The sequence below is a fragment of the Oryza glaberrima genome, chromosome 2 (assembly GCF_000147395.1).
Source record: "Oryza glaberrima chromosome 2, OglaRS2, whole genome shotgun sequence".
Classification (NCBI taxonomy): Eukaryota; Viridiplantae; Streptophyta; class Magnoliopsida; order Poales; family Poaceae; genus Oryza; species Oryza glaberrima.
In genome coordinates, this window is record NC_068327.1 from 24,172,708 (window position 1) to 24,188,575 (window position 15,868).

General features: G+C 47.4%; 1 protein-coding gene across 1 annotated transcript; it reads left to right on the forward strand.

The window, feature by feature from the left end:
• The first annotated feature begins 880 nt into the window (after positions 1-880).
• Positions 881-6,352, forward strand: LOC127764676 (inositol phosphorylceramide glucuronosyltransferase 1-like). Its single transcript, XM_052289585.1, has 10 exons — positions 881-1,310; positions 2,250-2,370; positions 2,535-2,720; positions 3,020-3,168; positions 4,201-4,308; positions 4,392-4,529; positions 4,617-4,757; positions 5,465-5,744; positions 5,815-5,938; positions 6,090-6,352. The coding sequence occupies exons 1-10, from the start codon at positions 1,053-1,055 to the stop codon at positions 6,226-6,228; spliced, it is 1,644 nt and encodes a 547-aa protein (XP_052145545.1). The 5' UTR covers positions 881-1,052; the 3' UTR covers positions 6,229-6,352.
• The last annotated feature ends 9,516 nt before the right edge of the window (positions 6,353-15,868 follow it).

A 15,868-nucleotide genomic window follows, 5' to 3' on the forward strand; every position in this document is an offset into this window, starting at 1 on the left:
AAGATGCTCATTTTTGGCCCGGAGAGGAGAGGGCCGAATGGCCTTGAGCTGGTTGCTCGCCAAGGGAGCATTCCAGCTCAGGCCGGCCCATCCAAATATTGCAAATCTCCTCAAGTCATAATGGGCTTATTACTTGTCTTGGTGACTTTCTAGTTGTACTACTAGTAATACGTCTATTTTACGCCCCTAAACTCTTGCTCTTGATTGAATCGCCCCCCTCGTCTACAAAACCGAGTGTAACACTGTGCCACCGCTGGTGAGGCATGTAACATCGATTACTTGTGCTCTCCTCAGTGGAATTTGTGCTACCGGTCTTGGGAGAGAGATGAAAAAAAGAGGAGAGAGAAGAGAGGAGTCGCTGACATGTATGTCCTGCCTTGTTGACTTAGTAGGTCAACTGTGGTCAATCTACCACGTCAGTGAAATCCGCTTTCCAAAATACTAAACGAGACGATTTGTACCGGCTTTTAAAAATAGGGATACGTTATACCCGGTTTTATACGGTTAAGGAAGACGCTTCACTCATAAGAGAAAGATAAAATAGACTTATGCCGTACTATTGTGTCTACGGCCCAGGAGACTACTCCGTCGAAGTCGTAATGGGCCAATACTTGGTGGCCTTCTAATCTTCTCTCTCTCTCTTGGGCCTGATCTACGGGCCAGCGTCCACGTACGCGTCGGCCTGTGAGCATCCTTCTAGAAGTGGACAGCAACATGCGACGATTCCCTTTCCAGCTCGCCGTGTCCAACTCAGATCCACCTGTCCGTCCGTCGCTCGCCGTCGATTTTGAACGTCAACGGCCCACGAAAATTCCAATTCTTCTCCGACGGCCGCCGCAGCATCTCTGACCCCCCCCCCCCCCCCCCCCCCCCCCCGCGAAACGGCGAGATTAAACGGCAAAAAAGCTGCACACGACACGAACGCGACGAGCAAAGAGCAACTCCTCCGGCGAACCGAACCCTCCTCGGCTTCTTCGCCGAATCGCCCGCCCGCGCTTCTCTTCTCTCTCCTCTCCTCGCGGCGGCGGCGGGATCAGATCGGGCGGCCCGCGATGTGGCGGCGGCGGGGGGCGCCGTCTGGGATAGGGCTCTGGGCCGCGCTCCTCGTCGCGGCGGCCGTGCTGGCGGCCGGTGGCGGGGCGGCGGCGGCGGCGGCCAAGGACGAGGCGTACGTGACGCTGCTGTACGGGGACGAGTTCGTCCTCGGCGTGCGGGTCCTCGGCAAGTCCATCCGCGACACGGACACCAGCCGCGACCTCGTGGTGCTCGTCTCCGACGGGGTGTCCGAGTACTCGCGGAAGCTGCTCGAGGTACGTGCGCTCCCGCGATGAGGATTCCCCAGTCCACGAATTCGGTCGATTTGTTATGGGCGTGCATGGATCGGCGGTTGTGTGTAAGCTTGGTGTAGGATTGGGGAATTCAGCAGGGGAAAATTAACTTGATCCATTTGCCCCGAGCTTATGTGGTGTAATCAAGTTTAGTGGGACACGTATCTCTTATATCTAGTTCAGTTCTGATTTAATATTATGCAGAATTGGCTAACTGGAGAATGCTCATGAATGGAAATAAAGTTGAGAACAAGTTGGAGAGTTTGTTAGGAGGTGTTGTATATTGGAGTAGTATTGTTGGTTAGTGTATATTTAGCTAAGTTGCTTTAAATCTGAAAGAAGATCTTTCGATTTTTTTTTTTTAAAAAAGGTTGAAATGAGAGCTATTTAATGCTTTTAGATGCAACGATTCTTATTTGCATTTGCCAATCTCTGAACACAGCAAACTTAAGGAGCACCTTTGCTGTCCAATCTCTGAACACAGTAAGCTTAAGGAGCACCTTTGCTATCTTAAACACTTAATTTAGCACTCTCCTCAAATACTTTTCAAAACACCGTTTTCATCGCACTGTCCAAACTTGATGAAGATGATCTGGTTTATTCAGATCTATGAAGTCCCTTTTCAGTTTAATATCGATAAATTTATCATGTTAGTGATTAGTGGTTCCTGAAAAATCTGTACAGATATTATCTTAGATAATGCATTATTAATTTAATAGTTCACTTTGCCACTTTGGAAATCGCATGGTTTTTTTTAGGTCACATTAATTTCTCAATGGACACTAAGTATGCATGATCATTAATTTATGTCTCACACATGCCATTTCAATTAGGGTAAAATAATCTCACCATTCCCTATATATTATTATGATATTAGAAATTCTGTTGTGGTCTTATCTGCACTGTAATCTTTGATGGCAGGCTGATGGGTTTATAGTGAAGCATATAACATTGCTGGCTAATCCTAATCAGGTAAGGCCAACAAGGTTTTGGGGAGTTTACACGAAGTTAAAAATATTCAACATGACAAGCTACAAAAAAGGTATAGTTGGATGATGTGTTCTGCTTTCTATACATCATGGGCATTTTGTTTGTTTCGGTTTCATTTGAATTGCCTAATTGATCTAACTATTCTGGTATGTTTTACCCCCACTTTTTTTTCCGAGGTCAGTATTGTTCTCATATTCATTTTCTTTTGTTTTCCAGTTGCTTACCTCGATGCAGACACCATTGTTGTGAAAAGTATTGAGGATATTTTCAACTGTGGGAAGTTCTGTGCAAACCTGAAACATTCTGAAAGGATGAATTCTGGAGTAATGGTTGTAGAGCCATCTGAAACTCTTTTCAATGACATGATGGACAAAGTAAACAGTTTACCTTCTTACACAGGAGGTTAGTACAATTCGTTACTTAGCATGCTTGTTCTTTCTGGGGCTATATACTTATATGTTTTTCTTAACTGGGTTGAACTATTTGACAGCAAAATTTCATTATTAAATGGTCACTTTCTTAGAGGCTTTACCATACAATAAGAAACACTTTTTCCTATTGCCTTCAGTTAGTATGAACTGTTGATTCTGCATATGCACGGTTTGAGTTGTCTTTGTTTATTGTCCTATTTGTTCTATACCTGTAATCGGCAATTGTTTATATTTTACATCTTATGGTTTTGGATATTTTCTTTCTTGCAGGAGATCAAGGTTTTCTCAATTCATACTATGCTGATTTCGCTAATTCTCGTGTTTATGAACCCAATAAACCTACAACGCCTGAACCTGAGACTCAGCGCCTTTCCACCTTGTATAATGCTGATGTTGGTCTTTACATGCTGGCCAATAAGGTTATACTCAATGCATTCACACATCGGTCATGTCATCCTGCTCTTTAAATTTTGGTGGTTTTGTTGCTTTATATGGTTAATTTATTATAAGAAATATCACTATATAACAAGGATCACTGTATACTCAAATTAATTACTTTGATTGTTATCTTATCATGGTAATAAGGAGAGTATTCTGAAGGACCAATAAAACTTTATTCAAATGTTTTAATGCATTATAAAGTTTTCATTCATTGAAGCATAATTTTTTAAAAATCCTTTAACCATTCTTGACAAGCGGGATTTTTTTCCTCCATTACACAGTGTTTTGTCCCTTCTTGCAAGGAATGCTGGACCAACTTGCTGCTCAAATCTGACTTCTTTTCTTGTCTAAAACAACTGTTCCTCTCTTCACATAGGATAGATGGCGCTGGTGTTATCTGTTCAACTCAGCTGAACTTAAAACTAGTTCACCCTAACACAACCCCTCCCCCAACCCCCGGCACACACACAAAAAAGCAGAAGAATCCTGTTTTTGTCTTTTGCAAAATTAAAATAGTATACAAGTCCATATAGAACTGGCTTGCTGTTTTTCCCCCATTTTTGCAAATAATATCAAACAGTGGTTTTTCATGAAGAACAAGATGAGGAACGATCACAAACTTTTTGACTCATGACACAATGTAGCTCAGTATAATTGGCAGCATCTCATTTATGATTTTCCTAATCCTGGTCCTTTTCTCGATATTTGTATACTTGTGGAAACCAACCAGCTGATGTTTTTTTTCTTTGTAATGTAAGTTTTAGATAGCCTTGTCTTATTTAGTTATTTTCGTAGGAGAGCTTTGATTATATTGCACAAATGTTGCATTAGAGGTTTCAAACTGTGTTAAGCACAGACATTTGATTCTCAGAAAAGATTCAATACCATCAGCTAACACACTATCACAACATTTCAGATTTAGAACGTTTTAACACCTTATGATATCTCATCATATATAATCCACAGCCTGCTGATTATTTGTAAACGTTGCCTTCCTAACTTTGCTGCAGTGGATGGTTGATGAGAAAGAACTTAGGGTCATTCACTACACACTTGGGCCTCTTAAGCCCTGGGACTGGTGGACTGCTTGGCTTGTTAAACCTGTGGCAGTATGGCAGGTAATTAGGTATTTCTTGTGTGATTTTAGTGGGATGTGAAGTAGCAGAATGGCTCAATGAACTTGTGTTATCCATTGTTGCAGGATATCAGGAAAAATCTTGAGGAATCTCTCCCTGGAACTGGTGGAGGGAGAAATCCTCATGATCAATCAATGGTCAAAATTCTTTTCTCTCTCCCTTTATTCATGCTGATCTGTGGTTATTATGGTTCATGCTTTCAGGTTAAATTCTCCTCTTGCTGGAAATATTTTTCTTTAATTTCATGGACATGTGGCCTAAATGGTCTGTCTATCTTATGTACTATACAGACTAATAAGGAGCTGCTGTGTATAAGATCTCTGTGTGCTTTTGCTCGACGTGCTCGCTACAAATACAAATCAGAGGAAGCGCTTCCTTCTTATTCAACAATTGGAGCTGCTTCATCGTCCTTTGGTATATCACATCAAAAGGTTGATTACACTTAAAAGTTTAAACTATGAATTGTGAATCTTTATTATATGTATGTAAGATCCACTGTGTACATCATTGCCTTCAGAAAATTTTCAGTAATTTCCTGCCAATTTGAAGTAGATCTTTGTTACACTCTCTGTCCAATTCATAGGCGTATTTTAATTTGGCATAGTGGTCAAACTTAGACTTTGACAATTAATTTTCTCTTACAATATATTGCAGTGGTTACAAAAGCCAGTATCATATGATAGCACATTGAATCATTTGTATACATTAAGCATGCATATAATTTGACTAATTATTAGTTAAAACTTACAAAGTCTGGGCCTTCCAAATAGATGGACCCATGGACACCTTATAAAATTAAACGGAGGGAATAGTATCTAAGTTGCATATTAAGCACATTTGTGACATCAATAAGCCGGTAGAGTTTTTCCTGTTGGATAATGTTTTCTATTCAAAACCAGGATCGTTTTAGGTTCTAAAAACTTGCATAACTTTGACGAATGTTGGTAAAGGACCAGGCTTTGTTTGCTTCGAAAGAACTATCATGCAAAACCACATCTAGAGGGGAAATATTTATACTATTTTCACTTATCTAATTAATTTCTTGACCCTGATTCCACATATCATATATCATGTACCTTTTTCAGAAATTGAGTTTGCTTTCATGATAATAACTTGATGTTTGCTAACTCCCTTGCAGTCACATAATGGAGCACATCTGAAGCTGCCTTCTTATTTTGGTGCCATCACCGTTCTAGTCTGCTTCATTTCTGCTTTAATATCTCTTGCCTTTGCCTTTATTATTATTCCACGGCAAGTGATGCCATGGACGGGTTTGCTGCTGATGTATGAGTGGACCTCTGTGACGTTCTTCTTGTTGTTCGGGAGCTACCTCCGCGTTGTATACAATTGGGGAAGTTCTAGTGCAAATCATGTCGGGCATAACAATTTAGATTCATCAGAAAATCATGCTGGTGCAGGTTTGTAAACTTACACAACTTCCTGCAAATTTGTATTTCTTGCTTAGGCTAATGTGTAGTCCATTTCCAGGACATCAGCGGAATACGTCGGACTGTGACACAGATGCAGCTTTCTATTGGTCAGGGATGGCTATACTATCTAGTATAGCATTATTATCACCAACAGTCCTGGGAATAACTGCTCTTTTTGCAAAGTAAGATAGGGGGTGGTTCATTGTCTACTTTTCTTCATTTTGAAGGAAACCGGCAAAATAATTTCTGTAGCTACTGTTCAGCTGGCTCCATTTTTAACTTCTCAAAACAGTGTGAACCTAACAAATTCTGTTGTGTTCTTTACTTTGGCAGGCTTGGGTTGATGGTAGCAGGTGGCGTGGTGTTGGCATCGTTTATGACATACGCTTCGGAGCATCTAGCTATCTCGGCCTTTGTCAAAGGCCAAAGAAATAGGAACGCCTCGAGAGGTAGCATTTGTTTTATGTGCTAGTCATTCTTTGACCGCGGCAATTTCTTTCACCTTGTGTCCGAAATGTGCCTGTTGTAATTTGTATCATAATGTTGTAAAGGAAAATTTTGATGATTTATTTAGTAGAAAAGGTTGTCAGAGAAAAGAACTGTGATATGTTTAATACTAGAACACATTGCCACCTCTGGCTGCAGTTTTGGTGATTCTTGATTTGAAAGCTTGAGTACTATCGCTTAACCCTAACCATAATAATGTACCACTAGTATGACTGTTTCATTTGCTTCCATTTGCAAACAGGTCACTAAACTACGAGGGCGTATAATTTTGCCCCAATTCATTTTATCAAGTCACCTAAAAATGACGAAAGCAATTGAAGAATAGCCAGTTTGGTTGCTCACTTTGATCTTTAACATCTTGCTCTCCCTTCACGAGATTCCGTAAAGCCATTCTTGGTTCATCCAAAGAGCCATCAGTACCCTAGCAATTGGTTTTAGCTTGATTAGCACTACAGCCGTTCTTAAACAGATGACATCAAAGTAACTTTGAAATCTTGAATTCATTAATCTTTACCTATTATTAAAATTGAAGATTTCGTACTCACCTTATTTTTCGTCCGTCATCCGAGTTAAAACACGTATAATCCTGGATCGGACAAAAAAACCATCTACTGATGATACATTATGCAAAAATTAGGATACACGCATGTGTGTGTGGGATTCGAACTCTAGTCTCCTAGGGTACATGCTACATGTTGCGCTCATCTAGTCACCAGAGCAATATAGTTGTTTTGTTAGGAAACTTTTTTTCTATTTGGCTGGCTTGTAACTCATCAATCTCTCTATCCCCAATCTCGTTCATAGGTCCACATTCCATCGCTCTTGTGTTGTCTGAGCTTCTCATGTGTCATTGCGAATTCTCGCATGCTCATGAAGAGTCTAATTGGGAAAAATTTATGTCTTTTGGAAACGTAGTGGAAGGATTCCATACCCTATCAAGGTAGAATATGGCTCAAGCAGAGGGGGCTGTAGCAAGCGCTTTACTAGCATATGAAGGCAAAACGTCGTTCGAGTCCGACACGATAAAGCAATGTGTCATGCATGCATGATAACGCGATCCTCCAAGTCGGACTCGATAAAGCGTCATGCATGCACGAGAACACAGATGGGTGTGCTTGGGACATGCTTTTTTTCTCATCCACATCGCTTCCCCACGCAGAACCACCATATTCAGTCAATCTATACTATTATAATTTGAGCCTGCTATGATCTAATAATTTAATAGTAAAAGTCACTATAATTGGAATAGGTAAATTATTTTTACCCGTTGCAACGCACATGTATTTTTGTTAGTATATAAAATTATTAGAATCTAATATAATGTGTGATAATGATATTAACATATTTTTATAGAAACACTTAATAATTTTTAACAATTATTATAAATATTATTTGAAGATAATAGTAGTAATAACGTTAAAGTAAAAAAAAACAATGATGTAGCAATGTAGCAGCCAGCTCCTTAATTTGTTCTAACAAGCACCTGCACCAATTAACATAAGCGGATATGGATTTTTATCCGGATGTCTCCTCGTTATTTACATGTCATCTAAATATTTATTAAAAGAATTTGATAACATGGATTAATATGAAATATATCACTCCATAAACATGCAAGGTTACTTTTACAAGTTGCAATAAACAGAACAACTTAAATTGAAAATAGTTGTCGTACATTTATAGTTATATTTGTTATTTTTATTAAAACTTGTTTACTTACATGTCTGTGACATGTATAAAATAATGGGATATCCCTCTAAGGGATGAAAACGCTTTCCCAACCCAAGCAGCTAGTCCGAGAGCAAGTTTGGCCACCACACCACTTGCAGATGCTTGTTAGCTTTAGGAAAAGCCAGCCGGCCGGCCGGCCAAGCCAAGCCAGCACCAATTAGGCTGCGCTAGGTGCAGTGCAGGTGGCACATCACATTTGTCGTCTCCCCTCGCGCGATCGAGATGCAACGGTGGTGGTGCCGTCGCGAGATCTCTCTTGATCCCCCGGGAACCCATCGTCGATTTGCCCGGCAGATGCCGCCATATTTACCGTCTAGTTTGCACTCGCCGCTGCATATGCGTCCCCCACCGCCCGACGAAGACGACCTTGTGCCCTGGCTGCCTGCGGTCCGGTCACTTTCGACGACTACTCGCGCGCGCCTCCTTTTATAAAGTACGGTGGCGAGGAGCCGAGGAGATGCTGCAACCTGCAAAAACTGTTCGTCCTGCCGTCGAGAGAAGGAGAAGCGGTATCGGTTATCGGTAGGATGCGCCTGCAAGGCTGCAGGGCGGTTTAAAAAATTTACTGCGGTTATGTTTTTTTTTTTAACGACTCGCACAAGAGAAGGAGAAGCGGTATCGGTTATCGGTAGGGATGCGCCTGCAAGGCTGCAGGGCGGTTTAAAAAATTTACTGCGGTTATGTTTTTTTTTGAACGACTCGCACAAGATGGTGCGATGTTCTATTGATAGAGCAGGAAAAAATTACAAGATTACAACCCTGGAGTTTCATAACCAGGAAAAAGAAAAAATATACCACCACCCACACACCGGCAGCACCAACACACACGACAGGAGAAGGTTAGCACCGGACCGGTCACCGCTAAGCGTGACCGGCCGCCGCTAGACCAACAAAGGAGCACAGACGAGATCGCCACAGCAAGGGGGTGCCAAAACGACGTCTTCAAGAAGAGAAGCGACGAAAAACTGCCGCCGCCGTCCGTCAGGGCTCAAAGGAGCCAAAACTGGGTTTTCACCCGGCAACCACCCTTGAGGGGTGAGACAGCACGACAATGCCCTCAGGAGGGGGAATTAACCATCGTTGTCAGTCCGGCCAAGGCCGAGCTAGGTTTTCACCCGCCGCTCCCACCTGCGAATCCACGGCTGACGCACCGATGCTCCACCACCACTCAAACTCTGCCGACATGTGGGGCCCCTACACCGACGCCCCCCCGCTGGCTAGCCTTCGCGCGCCGAAGACCGCGCCACACCCACCGGCAGCTCCACCACGCACCGAGGTCGCCTCTTCCACCGTCGGCCGTGCCTCTCGCGCCAAGCCGGCCTCCTCCACCGGACGCGCCTCTTGCGCCAATCCGGCCTCCCTCCATCGGCTGCGCCTCTCGCGCCAAGCCGGCCTCCATCTCCGCTGCCCGCGCCTCTCGCGCCGAGCCGGCCTCCGCTGCCATCGGTTGCGCCACTCTGCGACAAGCCGTTCTCCGACCCCTCCTCCAAACGATGCTGCGCCGGTACGATGTAGCTGTCTGCCACGCCCTCGGCAAGCCGTCCGAGGCCGCCATGCCTCCTCCTACCACCGTCACGGTCACCATCACCTCACCGTCGCCGCCGTCACCTCACACCCGACTCCTTCCCCGCCTCCACTGCTGACGTCGCCGCCTCCTCCTCAGCCACGGCCGTCGCAAGCCAGCCGCCACCACCGCTGCCGCTGTCACCAGCCACCGACGCCAGCAGCCACCATCGCAAAACCGCCGCCACCTCCAATGCAGCCGCCCTGACGTCGTCTCCATGCGGGGGGAGGGGGCAAATCGGCCTGCAGCACGCCAGATCCGCCCCCCGGGGGGCCAAAACGGCCTGCAGCGCCTGATCCGGCCGCCGTCGCCAGCCACGCCGCCAGAGCCACCCGCGTCGTCAGCCTCGCCGCCACCTCCATCCCCACCGCCATCTCCATCCCCGCCGCCGGCGCCCCCTCACCATCCCCGACGCCGTCATCGCCCCCGCCGCTGTCGTCGCCTTCCCCGTCGCCAGCCACCACCAACTGCCACCGCCACCTCGCCATCTTCAATCCCCACCGCCACCACCACCAACTGTCGCCGCCACCTCAGGCCGACCCTCCGCCGGCGGCCTCCCCGCCAGATCCGGCCGCGGCGGCCCGGATCTGGGCAGTGTCACACCCCAATCCGGCACCGCCGTACAACGGCACCTAATAGGAGCGTGTCGTAGGAAAAACGGCGCGAAACGCTTCCTACGAAACCGCGATCTCAGTACCAGTCCCAGGATATAGCGCTGGTACCCACGGTGACAAATATGAATCATTGCAATCCTTAAAATAAATAGAGGACTTATTTACCTTAACTTAGGTTGCAGCTCAGGATAGCCCGAGATTACAACCGACGACACGGACGAGGCAACACCAACAACCGGCAGCAGCAACGGAAACAATGGACTAACACCCAACACCACAGGCGACGGCTGGGAACTAGGACGAAACCCAAATCTTTGCTTCAACTTCATCTTCAGAGCTGGTAGAACTATATATATATAGAGAGAGAGAGAGAGAGAAAGCAAGGGTGAGTATTTACGTACTCAGCAAGCTAGGGGAACTTAGGTGGTTAATGCAAGCTTCAAGGGAAGGCTGTTATTTTTCAATCAGTTTTATTTGCAACCATTTTGACAATCTAAGTGTGTGCATTCCGCGACCAGAGCGAGACAAGTCTCAGCTCGGCCGGGGGTGAGGAGTGAACAATATTATTTTATCAAGATTTGCACAACTCCCAGAGTTGGCCTCAAAGCTGGTTTCCCAAACCAAACCAATTTTCCAGACTTTCAGAGTTTTGGTTGTCTCCAAACAACCAGTCACTTTTAGGGACTCCCTGTCCCGCTGTCTCCCTGACAGCCACTTGCCTTTCCAAACATCAGGTTTCCCAAACCACATCACTTTTTCATAAAACAGGGTAAAACGAAAACTACGCTAAGGAATCACCTCACATCCGCCCATGACCGTGGGCACGGCTGTTCGAACAGTTTGTTAACCTCTGCAGAGGGGGTACACTTTACCCACACGACATTACTAACCCGGATCACCCAGCCTGTGGGGATCAGCCACGTCGGGAGACCTCCAAGCTTTTATGACAAGGCATTTCCAAAGCCGACACAGGTTTACCATATGCCGACGAGAGGGGTCCCAGACCAACAACAGGTTAGGTCCCAGACCATACTGTACCAGGAAGCCCAGGGGTCCTCCCCGACACCACCCCGGCGAATCCACTTGTCTCTCGGCATCAAGGCTCCCCTGATTAGCTAATTACTCAGCCAGGGGTGTCCCATTCCATCCGTGTGGTCGCACTATTGTATGCTCGGATGTAATTCCAAAGGAATCGGTCCTTAGATGCGACCGCACAAGCATCCCGCCCAGGAATGGCCTTGTGTCGCGAGTTTTATTTTTTTAAAACTCATTTTCTTTCACAAGGCACCGACCCAGGCGTCGGGTTTTCCAATCCTTTTGTAAACCAAGTTTTACCCAAGATGTTTCTCATTTTTTTTAGTTTGAATGCGACCATCGATACTCATGCAGAGTGCACGAATACCAAGGCATGACTAGGCGGTTACAAGGGAACATGATATAGCAATTAACAATGGAAGGATCAAATGCAACAAGTTAGGTATGCCTACCGATCTGCCTCGCAGACGGGGCAAACATATTAAGTGCAAACCTATCAATGCATAATATTTTGCAAGCAATATAATTAAGTTCAAATATAGGCTCAAGATGTTCAAAGGTGGCTTGCCTTGCTCAGAGTCTTCACGGAGCTTCGCGAATCTTCGAGATATCCACGATCGACCGAAAATCCGGTAACCGCAACTAAGCGCAAACAATGAAAACCTAAACAAAAGACCAAATAAAATATCCTATTTGGACTAAAATAATAGTGCCATTAAATAGATCTCAATTTTACAGAATTATTGGAAGTGGAACGGAGTCAAACGGAGTTACGGATCGCGAGGTATGAATTTTGGAAGTTTATTTGAATTAAGGGAAATATTTGTGGAACAAGGGAAATTGATTTATGAAATTTATAGAAATAATATTCTCAAGAATATTATTGACAATCACTTGACATGTGGGACCAAGGGAATGAATTATTGAAATCCGGGGATTAAGAGGAAGGATTTATGGAATTTGGAATATAGGAAATGATTTATGGAGCAAGGGGAAATGATTTTTTGAACTTATGGAAAAGAATATTCCCGAGAATATTCTGTTTAGTCACTCATTGACGTGTGGGGCCAACAAGGGAGATAGATGGACTTTTGTGTAAGGGAGCTGATTTGGTGGAGGGACGAAATATGAACTTTGATTCAAGAGTGTGTTCACTGGGCTCGGACGGAGGAGTAAAAGTGGACTTTGTTCCTTTTGGCCGAGGAGGGGGGGTTGGCCGATGGGCCTGGCCCAAGAGCGGGGAGGAGAGAGGGGGAGACGGCTGACTGGGCAGGGGCGGGCCCGGTCAACGCCAACGTGGGCAGCCACGTCGGATGGGGAGAGAGGGGGGGCGGGAACCTCATCGGACGGCCGGCGACGCTTGGCGCGCTCCGGCGAACGGCGGCGAGCCAGAGGAAGTGGCTAGCACTGGCGGAGAGAGCAGGACAAGGGGAATCAATTCAACGGTTTGGATTTGAGAGAGGAGGTACGACGGCTACCGGCGGCGGAGGCGAAGCTAGCCGGATGTCCGACGTGGTCGCGCGCGAGGAAAGCGAAGGGCGCACAGGCTCGGGCTCGGCTGACGCGGAAAGGTATTGCGACACACACGCCATGGCGCGGAACCCAATGGTCGCCGGCGACGCGCGCGCGGCGGCGCTATGCGGCGGCGGAAGGGGCGGCATGGCGCGGGAGCGATTGGGGAGGCCGGCGGCTGAGGCGGCGGTCTAGGAAGGGCCAAGGGGGCTCCAGGAGGTCGGAGGCGAGAGGATACGGCGAGGGGATGGCCGACGGCAGCGCGCATCCATGCGCGGCGGCTGCCAGTCGGGCGGCACGGCGCGAGAGCAAAAGGGGAGGTCGGCGGCCAGGGGAATGGATTGGGGAGGTCGAGGGGGCCCCGAGGAAGGTGATGGCGAGCGGGTTCGAAGAGAGGGAGACCGACGGTGGCGCACAGCCGGGTGCGGCATCGGCGAAGCTCGCCGCGGCTGCTCGCGCAGTGGCGCCAAGCGGCGGTGGCGAGAGCTACACGATGCGGAAAAGGAAAGGGAGTGCCAAGGGGAAGGAGGAGCCGAGGAGCTCACCGTCGAGCGGGGAACGGCGTCGCCGGACTTCGGTGATGGGAAGGGGAGGAAGGCCGATGGCGGCGCATGGATGAGCAGTGGCACACGGCGACGAACACGATGCCGAGGTGGCATGGTGCCGCGGTGGACGCGCCAGAGAAGGGGACGGAGGCGTGCGGAAACGGCGTCCTTGGTCGCGGCGGTGGCGTTCTTGGCTGTGACGACGAAGGAGGCGGCGGTGCTCTGGGGTTGGCCGCGCGACGGCGACCGGGGTCGAGGGAGGAGGCGGCAATACTCCGTTCCAAGGAGCACGGGGTGAAGGGGAAAGGATTGTGGGCATGGGGTTGGGATTTTATAGGCGAAGAGGTGCTCGGCTGGCGACAGCGGTGGTTTCGTGGGCGGTGCGAAAGCGGCGACGGCGTGGATGCATTGGGCGGCGAAGGCGGTGGATCGTGCGGTGGGAATCGAACCGCGAGCGCGGGCTAGCGCGGTCAAGGTGGGGGCGGCGAGCTGGCATGGTCGCGGTGGTGGCGTGGGCGCGGTAGGGTGCAAAGGCGGCGTCAGCGGCACCCTGTGTCCGCTCTCGCACCAGGACAAGGGAGAGAGCGAGGCGGCCTTGCCTGCAAGGGAAAAAGCGAAAGGAGGAGGAGGAAAGGGAGCCTTGCTCCTTCCATTTTGGGAGGAAGGAAGATGAGAGCACGAGCCCAGCCTCATGGCTTTGGACGCATGCGGCATGGAGTAGCGGAGCCGGGCGGTGAACGGTTTGGCGGTGAGCGAGGGCAAGATGGTCGACGCGGCAAGCGGCAACTGAGGGTGATGACGGCGACACCCAGACAGTCGGCCACGCGCGCGAGCGCGCCGGAACGATGGGCGGGAAGCGATGCCGAGAGAGAGAGAGAGAAGGCATCGAGAGAGAGAGAGGAAGGAGACGAGAGAGGCGCCGCTTCTCTCGCTCGGTGCGTGCAGCGCACGTGCGGGGGGAGGAGGAGCGGCCGAGAGGAGGAGATGGGCCGAAAAGGGAAAAACGGCCCAACGACCAATAGGGAGGTGAAATAGACTTTTTCGGGGGAATTTATTTAAGGAATTTGAGGAGCATTTGAGTCGGGAATTGGATTCCAATCGGATATATGATCCTGGCAAAATATGGGGGGTGTCATGGAAGGGCTTCAAAGGCGGGAATTATATATTTCTAGAATATTTCTGTATTTGGCGGCTCTCAAGAGTTATTTGAGAGGGATTCAAAAGGAACCTCGTATTCTTGGAGTTGGGACAATTGTTTGGGAAAGAGTTCAAAGATAGATAGATAGATGGATAGAGAGATAGGTCGATAGGTAGAGGGACGGATAGACAGATGGATTGACGGATGGATAGGTAAACAGATAGGTAGGTATAGTAGATAGATAGATGGATCGATCGATAGATAGATAGATCGCTAGGTAGATCGATGTATAGATAGATTGATAGGTAGATCGATCAAAAGAGAGAGGGACGAAATGAACCAATCGATGAGTTTGAATTTTGAGGATTGACGACAAATGCGGATAGGGTTTTACAAGAGGAATCCGAATACGGAAATTCGAACTCTCGAATTGTTGTAGGTAGATTGATAGGTCTAGACTTTAGAGATAGGGAGAGAGATGGGCCGGAAGAGAAAGAAGAGGTGGACCAGGAAGAAAGAGAAAGAAGGGGAACCCAACATCAGGGGGAGGGAAAATGGACTTTCTCAGAGAGATTTTAGTTGATGGTGTTTAGGGTTGGAGGTTGGATTTGAACGTCGAAGTTGATACTCGAACTCGGTAGAATAGGGAGGAGTCAAAGAAGAGGGCAATATTCGGAATCGAATCAAAGGGAGATTGTTTAGAGAATGAGAGTGTATCTCGAGTGTTTCAAGTCAACTACTCGACGAGGTACGTGGATAAGGGATTTAGAAGAGAAACCTGAATAGAAGGGTTCGGACTTCAAGATTATCTGGAACAGATATTATCTTGGGATAGATCTGTACTCGGGGATTGTTCTAGGATTATTTGGATGGGGTTTCAAAGAGAGGGGAAATCTCGAGAATTGGGTTTCACAAAAAGGAATTCAATATGGATCTGCACCCGGGGATTCGGAGTAAATACTCGGAAATGGTTTCAACGAATGACGAAGCAATAGGTAGAGGGAGATTATAAATGTGGGAGTTGAGATCAATTATTCGAAAGAGAGTCAAGGGAAGGTAGAGAGAGGGAGAGATGAAATTGAGAGGTTAAGCTCGAATTCGAGAGTCGGTTTGAAGGAAACAAGGGAGAATTTAGGTCTCGGAGGTGAATCATTGGACTGGGTTAGGGTTCGGGCATTTGACAAAGATTAGGGATAGGGTTCCAGGAGGGATTTCCGAATAGAAGGAATCGAGCTTCAGGATTATATTGGATGGAAAATTTTGAGGAGACGATCTTTGATAACAGGGTATCGAGACAAGGGAGGGATTTTAATTGAGATCTTTGGCACAACTTAGACTCAACACTCAAAGAATCAAAATTTTCGCAATTAGGGTTTTCGGTGCATTAGCTTTTAACGCCACGCGGAAATCGGGGCGTTACAGGCGGCCTTCGCTGTCTCGCGCAGGCCCCCCCCCCCCCCCCCCCC

What these genes read in the sequence shown, in the direction of transcription:
- LOC127764676 (XM_052289585.1), top strand. Translation starts at nt 1,053, where the DNA reads ATGTGGCGGCGGCGGGGGGCGCCGTCTGGGATAGGGCTCTGGGCCGCG. An exon ending in TTTACATGCTGGCCAATAAG is followed by an intron (nt 3,169 to 4,200) that starts GTTATACTCAAT and finishes ACTTTGCTGCAG; the next exon opens with TGGATGGTTGATGAGAAAGA. An exon ending in AGAAAATCATGCTGGTGCAG is followed by an intron (nt 5,745 to 5,814) that starts GTTTGTAAACTT and finishes GTCCATTTCCAG; the next exon opens with GACATCAGCGGAATACGTCG.